General features: G+C 34.9%; 1 protein-coding gene across 1 annotated transcript; it reads left to right on the top strand.

Moving 5' to 3' along the window:
- Positions 1–5827: 5827 nt before the first annotated feature.
- LOC137818947 (translocase of chloroplast 120, chloroplastic-like) lies at positions 5828–10523 on the top strand. Its single transcript, XM_068622615.1, has 2 exons — positions 5828–5989; positions 6327–10523. The coding sequence occupies exon 2, from the start codon at positions 6355–6357 to the stop codon at positions 10174–10176; it is 3822 nt and encodes a 1273-aa protein (XP_068478716.1). The 5' UTR covers positions 5828–5989; positions 6327–6354; the 3' UTR covers positions 10177–10523.
- The last annotated feature ends 2879 nt before the right edge of the window (positions 10524–13402 follow it).

Below are 13402 nucleotides of genomic sequence, written 5' to 3'. Positions count from 1 at the left end.
TTATTTGATTCTCATCAATGTGAATGTGACTTTGTCAGAAATTTTAAATTTCTCTTACATGGATGTTATTTGATGAAAAATGTTTTAATATATATGTTTTGGAAGTGTAGATATATTAAAGTTTGATAGTTTAGTAACTAAATATTGTTTTTGATGTTGAAGGAATCTTGAATATTCTTGAGTTGTGTTATGAATTGTTTGAAGTTTAAAGAATAATGAAAGTTCCTTGTTATACATGTGTGTGTAGTTGACATGTGATTTCAATGAGAATAGTCAAATTCTAAGCAAGGTAGTATCATATTGATATTGTAGGTTTATAATTAAAGTATTGATTTTAGATGAATATTTGAAATTAAGTTAGTTATTATATTTTCACTCCTGCGACAATTTTTTGCTTAAGTCAAAATAAAATAAAAAACACATCTTACTCTCATGTTCATTTTCACTAAAGCGAAAATGAGTATAGAATGTCTCTCTTTTTTACCTTGTTTTGCTCAAACAAAGGAATTTTGGCATAAACTAAAAAAAACTTATGATTTTTGTTTGCTTGCTTATTTTGTAATGATTTTAGCTGATTTAGAAGAATATTTATTTATACATGTAAATTGAATATTGTTTTTCAAATATGATATGATGTGTGATAAGAATTATAAGTCATGTGAAAGTGTGATTGAAACATATTATTTTTAGGAAAGAAATTTTTTTTGAAACTTTGTGAAAGAGATGAGTATGACTTTCCTAATACACTTAAATTATATAGGATTTTATACACACGAATATTATATATTTTATAGTTATAGTTTAATGTTTTTTATTTTATATTCAAGTAAACAAAAAAGTATATTCGATTAAAATTAATAAACATAGATTAAAATTGTTTTAAATTTTGGAGGAATTATCTGTATTAGTTATATTTAATTTATTTATATGATATTTTTATAATTTGAATTTACATTTATTATAGATTAATAGTTGCGTTAGTTTTTAAAATTTTGTATTATTATATATGTAATAATTATACTTGGATTGAATATAAAGTGAGCAATAATCTAAAACTAATTTTGAAACATTTTTTCATAAAAATATTCAATTATATAATTATTTTATTAATTTAAACTATAATCAATCAAGTATTATATTAAGATATGACAATTATTAATGACAGAGAAAATGATGAAAGTAATAAGAAAAGTATTGAATATAGCCTTGTTACTTAAGATTTTATATTTAAATCTTATAGATGAATTTTTTTTGTAATATAACATAAACTCTGTTGTGTGCAAAAGATACACCACACAACACTGACTAGAAAATGGAGTAATTATTTTTATAATTTTTTAAGTAATGTTAAAAGACTAAAATAGTGTGTCAAAATATAACAAAATTGAGATTCGGTGTGCACAAAAAACAATTCCATTACTAAAAGAAAACCAACATGTGACTTATTTTCATGCCAGGGATTTAATATAAAATTGTAAACAAAAATTAAAAAATGATATATCTAATAATACAAGTAATATTTTATAGTCAAATAATTAATTAGGTGTGCTATTTGGGGATGTGTAACATATAAATAAGAACACTAACGAAAAAAAATAACAACATTGGTTTTATATAACTAACTTTTACGAAATAAATTTTCAAGCTAGATAAACACATTTGCGTTTTGGGAGGATGCATTTCTACCATTTATGTAAGGGAATATGAAAACAAATGTGGATACAAAATGTATTTATGTTTTAGTTTTTTGAAAATACTATAACTATTTAATTCAATTTTTACAAAATTAAGTTGGAAGGTGAGAACTACCCCTCATTTATATGTTGTAATTCGATTTTATTGTTAACTAGTGTAAATTTCGAACATACTTATTTATGTTGATAAATGAACATATCGATAAATGAACATATCATACGTGAGATTCAATATTTGTTGATAATTTGATAAAAGTACAACAATGGTGAAACAAAATTTTAGTAGGTTGAGTTTTATATGGATCAAATATTATTTTATATGATTAGATTGTGTTTTTAATTAATTTTACAGTGTTTTTGTAGATAGTGAAGATGATTATTCAAACGATAATTTTGCATGTCAAAAAACAATTAGACATAGATTTTAGTGTTTAATAAAGTGTTTAATAAAGTGTAATAAACACAAATTTGTAAACTAATTGATTTTCTTGGTTAAATATTTTTCGAACATATTCTCACAATAGTTCTCTTTGTCGAGTTAATACAAACTGTAATAAAATAAAATGTAAGGTAGTTAAGGGAAAAGAAAAATTACACAAGATATTTCCATTATAGTTTTTGTCTGTCGTCTCTCGACTACATAAAATTCTCAATAATTTTGATGTGATTGTGATGTGGTCACACGTTTCAGATTTTCTTGCAAAATTTGTTGTTGAGTAAATTATAATGTTTTCGTTGAGATTGATTTTAAATGTATAGATACAATAGACTTTGATAATTTGGAAATATGTTAATTGTGATGTTGAAGAAGTTATTGAATGTATTTAAATTGTGTTATGAATCATGTACCGATCAGGTCATCAGGTGTGATGACGTGGACAAGAGAAAGGCGGGTGGTCGAGAAGTCAAAATAGTCGTCGTTTGTAGAAGTGGCGCTTTGCAGTATACATAATCGGTTGTCGCCGAGTTGGTGTCATCGCCGTGTTAGATAACGGAAGATCAGGTGGTCTGGCATCGCCGCAAGAGGAACATCGCCGGATATCCCAGTAAACTCAGTTGAAGCTGTTGGGGGTTCAGGCGAGGAAGTTCAAGCGTGTGAGTTCAGTAAAGACAAGAATGCCACGTGGGTAATGGGCGAGGCCTTAGTCTTTTCGCTGAAACAAGTGTCAGCTCAAGACTGGGGGGCTTGTGTACCGTCCCGTACCCGGACGTTGACCATAAGTCAAAGTCAACACATGGTGGGACCCCTCAAGGGACCCAAGGAAGGAAAGTCAATAGGTCTACCGCTCGTGATGTCGCCAAAGTAAGACGTCGCCCTAAAGTAAGACGTCGCCAAGTAAGACATCGCCCAAGTAAGACGTCGGGCCTCGACAGTCCAGAGCAGTAGCAAAGAGAAGAGAAAGGTGGCTTCAAGGCCACAAGTTCTAGGACTAGTAGGGAATACCCTGAGTCGTGAAGTATTCACGCCACCGCTGGGAGACCCTGGAACAGATACGACCCATGAGAGGGCCATAACCAGGGGAGAACCACGTGCATGGTACGAGAGAAAGGAAGATACACCCCCAGGGCAAGTGATCAGTGATTGGGGGCATGAGTTGGCACCCAAAAAGTCAACCCACGTGACAGAAGCACTTCGTAGAAAAGAGAGCTCACACGATGGAATAACCCTAAGTTGGGTGGCGGCGCTGTGGGACCCTCTGCACAGAATAACAATCAAGTCAGAGGGGCACGTGGCAATGCCCACGTGCTCATTAAAGGTTTCAGGGAAAGTTTGCCAAAGTACGCGTTAAGTAAGTTAAGATTCGTATATTCCAATGAATGCTTTTATACGCTTTCAATGCGCTTTAATGATGATAGATGTATAAAAAGGGACCTTGGGAGCATTTGAAAGGATCGAAGTTTTAACCTAATTCTCGCAAGTCTTACAGAGAACACAACCCTAGTTGCTTTTGCTGCACACCCACTGTGAGCACAAGACAATTAGGGCAACACAGTTCTAGCCCTTCAGTACAGTTATTTCTGACCACCCTCAGAGCATTCTTTACGGTGTTCCGATACTGGGGTGCGTCACCTTTTAATGTTTCTCGCTAGCTGACTTGATCGTCGAAGTGCAAACGGCCGCGAGGGCGCCCCTTTATTCACTTCTTTCAGGTACTCACAGACGGAGCAAAACGAAGGTGCCCTAGCTCGCGAGAACAAGCCACGCGCGAAGACGATCCCGATCAACCGGCGGGAACAAATCATTTTAAGTGAACACACTCATGAGTGTTGATTGTTCGAATTGAAATTTAAAGGAATGAATTTGAATATTGATTTTAGGTGAAAGCATGAAAAATAGTAAATTTTATAAATAAAACAAAATTATTTTAAAATAAAAGTTCTTAACAACATAAATTGTGATAATTGACTTTTTTTTTATAAATTTATATAATTTAAACAATAAAATATTCAGATTTTATCATATTTTAACCATTTAATAGATCGTTAAATTGATTGTTACAATTATAATAGTATCAACAATAATAAATAATTAAGAATTACATTTTAACCATTTTTAATAGACCGTTAAATTGATTGTTACAATTAATAAATAATTAAAATTTACAAAAAAAAATATCAGCAACAAAATAATTAACTTTTTTTTACTTTATCCCGTTTAATCCAACTAATCTAATTTGTCCACATATATATTTTTTCATTTGGTATCCACTACTTTTCTTTTATACCTTTCAAACAATACATTAACAAAACACGATTTACAAAGAGGTTTTCAAATGTATATGCATGTAAAATCAAATTAAGAAAACATTTTTTAAAAATGAATTATTCTATCACTTATGATGCAACAATTTCTTAAAAGTGTTAATATTGATCCATCAACTAGTTTACTTCAACTCCATATAATTAATAATTATATCATTTACTTTTGTTATATACAAATTATTTAATCTGAATCACAATATATATTAGTGAAAAAATAACAAGTAATATGATTATACATTTTTACCAATAAAAATAAGTAATGACCAGATCACTTAAAACATGTTTCTTCGACTTAGTTAATTGAGTTCAATATACTCTATTTAACCCAAATAAGAGCAGATCCAATGATCTTAAAAGAGGTAGATTTTTACTCAACATAAGTATTTAAAATATAAACTCAATCGATTAAATTTATATTTTTTCTTAACACAAACTCAACAAAAGTAAATAATTAGAGTCTGTATATCACCATCTCTAAAATGAAGGGAATATATTAACAAATTATTATTTAGTTACTATACTGAAGAAGATCTACAAGTGTTATCAAGGACTTTACAACCCAAACAAAATGTAATCATTATTGCATGTAATATACACTACATTCATATTTTTTAATGTTCTTAATGACTTTATTGTCAGAGTTTTATATTAACAAATTATTATTTAGTTACTAACCTAAAGAAGATCTACAAGTATTATGAAAGACTTTACAACCCAAACAAAATGTAATTATTATTCCCTCTAATTGACACTAGACTCATATTTTTTAATGCTCTCAATGATTTTATTGTCAGAGTTTTATCTAACTCAATGATCTTCAAACATCTTAAAACGACGAAGTTGAAAGATTGATCTGAAAGTCACCTCCAAAAAGACCTGACCAAATTTATTGACAAGAAAATAATTAAATTTAACCAAAAGTTATTTTAAATATTAATTGCAAACAATGCCTACTTTAATTACATTGGTGAGAACATATATTTAATAAGTATTAGTACATAAAATAGTTTGAAGTGAGTAATAAAAAAAGACAGCAGCAGTAGTTAAAAATAAGAGATTAATTGAAATGATTAAATAATAATAATAATAATAATAATAATGCGTTGGGATGTTGAGTGTGCATAATCAAAGTTGGGAGCGTCGACATCGAGGGATGGTAAAGGTCCGAGATCAGCCACGTGAAACGCGAGCCACATGATCAAATCAAATCTATAACAGGAAACCCCTATTCCTCTTTTCATCCACGTCACCGTGATTTGCGTATTTGACGACGATTCCTATGCGCCCTTCTCCACCCTCCGATCCATATTCCTCACTCCAATCTCCCACCGTTCATCTATCCTTATCTCTACATTTCACTCCACCTCTTTACTACTACTGCTGTTGCTATTGCAAACAACTCTCTCTCATCTCATTTTATGAAATACTCAAACACTTTCTTCTCTCCGTTTCACTCACCCCAACTCATCAAAAACTCACTCTCTCTCTTTCTCTTTCTCTCGCCCTCTCTCCAATCCACCCCTCACACGCAGGTTAGCGTTTCTCCTTCTCTGTTCCTTCTTCTTCTTTCCTCTGTTTGCTTTATTTTATGCTAAACCCTAATCCAATCCTTTCTGTGAACCTGCTTCTCATTTCCCCATTCAATCCGTTTTTCCATCACTCTCCATTCTCATCATTCTTCCTTTTTATTCTAACGTTTTACTTCCTTTAATTCGTTATTATTGTTGTGGAAACCTGTAATTTGTAACTTGAATTAGAAATGTTAACGTTTCCGTGCTTGGTTCGTTGCTTCCGCCGCCGCCTCTATATTTTCGTACCGGTTATGTCGGTTATGTGCCTTTCTGATTCCGCTATTTTTCATGAATCTAGGGTTTCTGAGTGACGTCGAGGATTTGTTATGGATTATGAGGCTGGTGGTTTTGGTGCCAATGGCGAGGGAGAGAGCAAGAGAGTTGGTGAGGGGGTTTCTGAGGAGAGTGTGGTGGGGTCTGATAGTTTGAAGAGTTTAGATGTAGAGGGGGATTTTCAGGAGGCAATGGAGCCACGGGAGCAGGCTCATGATCAAGGATCCGAACTCCTTTCGGAGGAGGCTGTGGTTGATAAACAGGATGATGCCAACACTGCTGGTGCATTGACTTCGGCTTTGGTGGATGAAAAAGGTCCAGATGTCGTTCAGGAGCATGATTCCTCTGAGGAGGCTGATTCTGAGAATGGGAAGCTGGGGGAAACCGATGCAATTGCTTATCAGGATTTGGAAAGGGATGGGCCGGGAACTCATAGTGTTCATCTGGATGGTGTTGCTTCTGGAGTGTCTGGGGATGGAGGTTTTTGTGATGGTTCTAATGGTGTGGTGGATGATAATTTGGAGCGCAGTGATGGGGGTGGTGGGAAGGAAGATTCTGGGTTAAATTCTGATGTAGAGGTGGTAGTTAAGGAGAATGGTGTTGTGGAGGATGAAAACTCTGGTTTGATGAGTGAGAAAGCTGAAGAAGTTGATGATTCTGAATTCATGACTCCTAGACAAAATGGTGTTAGAACATTGGATGATGTAAGCACAGACAAGGAGGACGATGTTGACGGTGTCGCCACTGAGGTTATTATCAAATCTGAATCCAGTGAGGTGATTCCAGCTGAAGGTACTGATGCTGGGGATTTGAAGGAGTGCGACGCAGATCCTGAACTTGGAGATGACAATATAGAGGTAAACTTAAATGCTTCAGCCGATTCCTCTGGTGAGATTCAAGATGATACATGTGAAGAAGTACATGGCAATTCAGCTCACATTACTTTAGAACAACAGGATGAAGTAACTAGGGATGTGAAGGATGTTACTCTGGGCACTGATATAAGCCATGAGGATATAATTGGTGAAGAAATGAGTACCCCTGGCATTCAGAATGCTGAAGTAACTAGTTATGAAAATGGTGATGGCGAACATGAAAACTCATCCTTTTTGGATAATCCCTCAACTAAGGAGACATTGCCTATTCAGGAGGCTAGTGCAGCTGATCCAAAGGAAGGAAGTAATAAGGATGATCAATCTCAGATTTCAGATGAAAATCAGAGAGATGATGACAACTCTTTTGTGGTTGAAGAGCCTGAAAGGACACAAGAAAAGATTATTCAAGAGACAGAAACCACACAAGAGACTGGAGAGCAACCTGTTCAACCTTCAGCAGATATTTCTTCTTCAACTGAAAATTCTTCTGCTGCTGGGCCTCGACCTCTTCTTCCTTCATCGGAAAATTCAACTGGTGCTGGGCCTCGACCTGTTTTTCCTTCATCTGAAAATTCTGCTGGGCCTCGACCTGTTCTTCCTTCATCTGAAAATTCTGCTGTTGCTGGGCCTCGACCTGTTCTTCCTTCATTTAAAAATTCTGCTGCTGCAGGGCCTCGACCTATTCTTCCTTCATCTGAAAATTCTGCTGCTGCTGGGCCCACTCCTGTTCTTCCAGCCGGCCTTGGTCGTGCAGCCCCATTGCTGGAACCTGCCTCTCGGCTCGTGCAGCAGCCTCGTGCTAATGGTACTGTGTCTAACACTCAGTCCCAGCAAATGGAAGACTCCTCGAGTGGGGAGGCTGAGGAGTATGATGAGACGCGTGAGAAACTTCAGATGATCAGGGTGAAGTTTTTACGGTTGGCTCACAGGCTTGGGCAAACTCCCCATAATGTTGTTGTAGCTCAAGTTTTATATAGATTAGGACTAGCTGAGCAACTAAGAGGAAGGAATGGGGGCCGTGTTGGTGCTTTTAGCTTTGACCGTGCAAGTGCAATGGCTGAGCAGCTTGAAGCTGCAGGTCAGGAGCCACTTGATTTCTCTTGTACAATAATGGTCCTTGGAAAGACTGGAGTTGGTAAAAGTGCTACCATCAATTCTATTTTTGATGAGGTTAAGTTTAATACTAGTGCTTTTAATATGGGAACCAAGAAGGTTCAGGATGTTGTGGGAACAGTGCAGGGTATTAAGGTACGGGTCATTGATACGCCAGGACTTCTACCTTCCTGGTCAGACCAGCGAAGCAATGAGAAGATCCTCCTCTCTGTGAAGAACTTCATTAAGAAAACTCCTCCTGATATTGTGTTATATCTTGATAGGTTAGATATGCAAAGCAGGGATTTTAGTGACATGCCACTCTTACGCACAATTACAGAAATTTTTGGGCCATCCATTTGGTTCAATGCTATTGTGGTTCTGACTCATGCAGCATCTGCTCCCCCTGAAGGCCCCAATGGCACTGCTTCCAGTTATGACATGTTTGTTACTCAGCGTTCTCATGTTGTGCAGCAAGCCATTCGCCAAGCAGCTGGTGACATGCGTCTCATGAATCCTGTATCCTTGGTAGAGAACCACTCTGCTTGCCGAATAAACAGGGCTGGCCAGAGAGTATTGCCAAATGGCCAGGTTTGGAAGCCTCATTTGTTACTTTTATCTTTTGCCTCTAAAATTCTGGCTGAAGCAAATGCTCTTCTAAAGTTACAAGATAGTCCACCTGGGAAGCCTTATATAGCTCGACGAGCACCTCCTTTACCTTTTCTTTTGTCAACCCTTCTTCAGTCAAGACCACAGTTAAAGTTGCCGCAGGAGCAGTTTGGTGATGAGGACAGTCTTGATGATGACCTTGATGAGGCATCGGAATCTGATGATGAGAATGAACATGATGACTTGCCGCCATTTAAACCTTTAACAAAGGCCCAGGTGGAAAAGCTGTCTAAAGCTCATAAGAAAGCATATTTTGACGAGTTAGAGTATAGGGAAAAGCTTTTGATGAAGAAACAATTGAAAGAAGAAAAAAAGCGACGGAAATTCATGAAGAAAATGGCAGAAGCAGCTAAAGATCTACCTAGTGATTACAGTGAAAATGTGGAAGAAGAAGGTGGTGGTGCAGCTTCTGTTCCTGTTCCGATGCCAGATTTGGCCCTGCCTGCATCTTTTGATTCTGATAACCCCACTCACCGATATCGTTATCTTGATTCATCAAACCAGTGGCTTGTTAGACCTGTTCTAGAAACTCATGGATGGGATCATGATGTGGGTTATGAAGGTCTGAATGTTGAAAGATTGTTCGTTGTCAAGGACAGGGTACCTTTGTCTTTCACGGGTCAGGTTACTAAAGATAAAAAGGATGCTAATGTTCAGATGGAAATAGCCGGCTCAGTTAAGCATGGGGAAGGGAAAGCAACTTCATTAGGTTTCGATATGCAGACTGTGGGGAAGGACTTGGCTTATACATTACGCAGTGAGACAAGATTTACTAATTTTAGAAGAAATAAGGCAACCGCTGGTCTCTCATTCACTTTACTTGGTGATGCCTTATCAGGTGGAGTTAAGATTGAAGACAAATTGGTTGCTAGTAAGCGATTCAGGGTGGTTATCAGTGGTGGTGCAATGGCAGGGCGCAATGACATTGCTTATGGTGGCAGTTTGGAGGCTCAGTTGAGAGATAAGGATTACCCTTTAGGTCGTTTCTTATCCACTCTCGGGCTCTCTGTTATGGATTGGCATGGAGATCTTGCTGTTGGGTGCAATGTGCAATCTCAAATCCCAGTTGGACGACATACAAACCTGGTTGCCCGGGCCAATTTGAACAATCGAGGGGCAGGACAAATAAGTATTCGATTAAACAGTTCAGAACAGCTTCAAATTGCGTTGGTTGCTCTCATCCCTCTCGTAAAGAAGCTAGTTGGTTATCCTCCACAATTGCAGTATGGACAATATTAACGATGATAGTGTTTGTTTTCTTCAGCTGCCACACTTTGCATGGTAATAGGGAATGACTTCAAGTTGGCATCTTTCATGAAATGAGTGATACTGAATTTCGCTATGCTTTTTTATACTGAAGTTGTCTTATTTGATCATATAGTACTTTTCTTCGTTAGCTATTCTCTTTCGGTGCTTTTGTTATATTATGCTGCTGAACTCCAAGAATTACATCATTTTTATTCTTGTCTTCTGCGGATATACTTGATGCCTTGTAAATTCTTCTCTTATTTCTTTCTTAGAATGTTAGTCACTTGTACTTTTTCGGTTTCTCCATACTCTAATAGCAGTTAGCAGTTTGTGCTCTCGATGCTATTCCTTTAAATTTTGCTTGTTGGTTTTTGCCCCATTGCAGTACCTTTTTAAGTATGTGTCTATCATCCATCCAGATCAACATAACTTCTATTTAAATTATTAGAAAGTGTCATTGGGACTCTGCCAAGTTCCAAAAGAGGTCATACCTTTTTTCCCCTTCAACATGATATAATGCTTAAGTTATGTTTTGTTTTTCTTGAATTATTGATTGTGTTGGGCCATGTTTTTTCTCGGCCTTTTGTTGCTGCAAAATAGTTGAAAACTGTGATACAAGAACTACATGACAAGTTGGACAGCAAAAAGCCCTAGACGACAAGGGCAATTCCATTGATTTCTGAACTGTTCACTTTTCCACAGTTTAAGTTAAACTATGGGCAGGTGCTTGTAGTTAATGAACGGACTATCTTATATTTCATTTGTCACCAGGGGCGGCGCCAAGTCAGGTAATGTTGCTTTTATTTTGTTTTCTAAATATTCATGTAACATGCAATTCTCCCTGAATAAAGCACATGTAGTGATATCACTTGGGGAAAAGTGTCGTGTACCCTTTTAATTTTACTCATCAGCTCCACATATGCCATGGGATTTGTGAAGCATGTCGATGTGAGATTTCAATACTCTAAAAGGACCAGTCATCGCCCCAACGAGGGTGACATTGTAGCCGATGATGAAATCTCTTGTGGTAGGAGCAAACCAAAGAGTCTTGGCGATGACATTCCATCCAATCGTTTGGTAATTTTAATGTGTTATAAGCTTTTAATTTATATGAAACCACGCATTCTTAATATAAATATTATTTTTTAAATACTTGTTTGCTTCCATTCATTGTAAAGATTCCAATTGAAATTCCAGTTGCTACCCTTAGAAACCTGAACTCACCAATGCATCCAATTCTTTATCCTTCTCAAACCCTTTCTGTGATAATTGCTCCATCACTGCAATTTCATCCTCCCCAAAGTCTCTGCCCGTTTCAATTTACTCAGTTTTTAAAAAATAAACTAAGAAAATGTAAACATGTATAATTATTTCAGAGAAATAAAAAAATATATCAAGATACGAATATTTAAATATCAATAGAATTAAAATTTAAAAGTAATGTGCCTAAATTCATTTTTAAAAGTGACTTCAATACATAGAGATAAAATACTTGAAATTTTTTTGACATTTGATACAATTAGTATGTTTAGAATCTAATTTATGTAAAAGTGATACATGAGGAGAAAAATGCATGAATATGAAACTATTTAATAAGTAGGTTATAGCTGTAAGTAATAAGGAGAACAATTAAGGTAGATGAAAGTAAGCCCGAGAATTGAATGCAAAAAGCAAATTGGAGATACACAGCAATTTTCAGGTCCCTACAAAGACAATTTTTCCCTTTTTTCGTTGACATCCTTTTTTTCAGATTCTAAAATTTCAAACTCTAAAACTCGTCCTAGAGTTCACAAGTTATTTTTAAACTAAAATATACATTTTAAACTTTAAAATTTAAAATATAATTTTGTATTTTAAATTTTAGAGTTTGAAAGTTATATTATGGTTTAATACAGAATCTAAAATTTGAAATTAATTTTTATTTTGAATTCTAAAGTTTTGAAAGTCTATGATGTATAATTCAGAAATGAAAAAAAAAATCTCCTTTTGTCCCAAGAGTAATTTTGGAATTAAGAGATTTATGGAAGGGAGGAAGAAACACCCTAATTTTCAACCAAGAAACGTGTTTGACTTAAAAAAAATCATTGAAAGAAAGAATAAAAATAGGTTAAGCAATTCATAACTTACCTCTTTTTTAATTAATAAAGTTATGTTGTGTAAATGGCCTATGTGAATAAAGTAAAGTAAATATGTGATGAAGTGGAGGTAAGGTTCATACTACTTTTAATCTAAAAGCGACAATGTAATACTTAATAATACTAAATGAGGGTGATTGATGTGAATTCTATTTTTACTTAACACATTAAGATGGGCCTTAAAGATGGAAATGGCATTGGATCCAATATAAGAATTTTAGGCAATTGCTTCCTGCACCATATCACTGCACTCGATCTTAGCGAAAAGACGAAACTGTCCTTAAATTTTTTTTTCGAAATATGTGTTCCAGATATTTTTTTCCGGAACGAAATTTTATATTATGGATTTTTTTATCCAGAATTGATTTTTTATTTTTGTTTCCAGATTTTTATTTCCGAAACACAATTATTTATTTTCTGGATTTTTTTTTCTGGAATGTATTATTTTTCAATTCTGGATTTTTTTTCCGAAATAGAATTTTAATTTTGGTTTCCGGATTTTTTTTTCCAGAATATATTATTTTCAATTCCGGATTTTTATTTCCGGAATTAAGGGTATTTTTGGAAATTAAAAAAATATGTTGGGTGCAGGTTAAAAATGAATGGGTGCAGGAGCATTTGCCAGAATTTTAAAATGGATTCCTCACAACACCCAACTTCTTTACCTTCTCTCTGAAGCCCACTACTAATATATCCATTTCCAATTTTTTAACAAATAATTCTATAACAAGACAACAGCTTCTTGTTAACTTCAACTTTTCTTTTGTTAAAAAATTCACTGCCTACATCTAAATATATTCCAAACAATGTAGTTTTGAAAAAGTGATAAAAAATGTTCTTCAACTAAAACTAAAGTTTCACTCCTATTCATAACGATAATTAAAACAACCTTTGTTATGCAAATAATTGGATATTCCAATTAGAGTTATTATCAAAAGAGAACTAAAAGTTCAATTTTTAGTAAACTTAACCTCGTTAAACTACTTTCTGGCTAAGACATACGTTGAATTTTAGGTGACGCTAGTATTTTACATTTTACACCAGCTTAGCACTACCTCATCTTCAAGTACTATATATTTGTT

The sequence above is a fragment of the Phaseolus vulgaris genome, chromosome 11 (assembly GCF_000499845.2).
Source record: "Phaseolus vulgaris cultivar G19833 chromosome 11, P. vulgaris v2.0, whole genome shotgun sequence".
NCBI lineage: Eukaryota > Viridiplantae > Streptophyta > Magnoliopsida > Fabales > Fabaceae > Phaseolus > Phaseolus vulgaris.
Note: the sequence above shows the minus strand (reverse complement) of the source record. Positions and strands in the feature narration are given on the sequence as shown.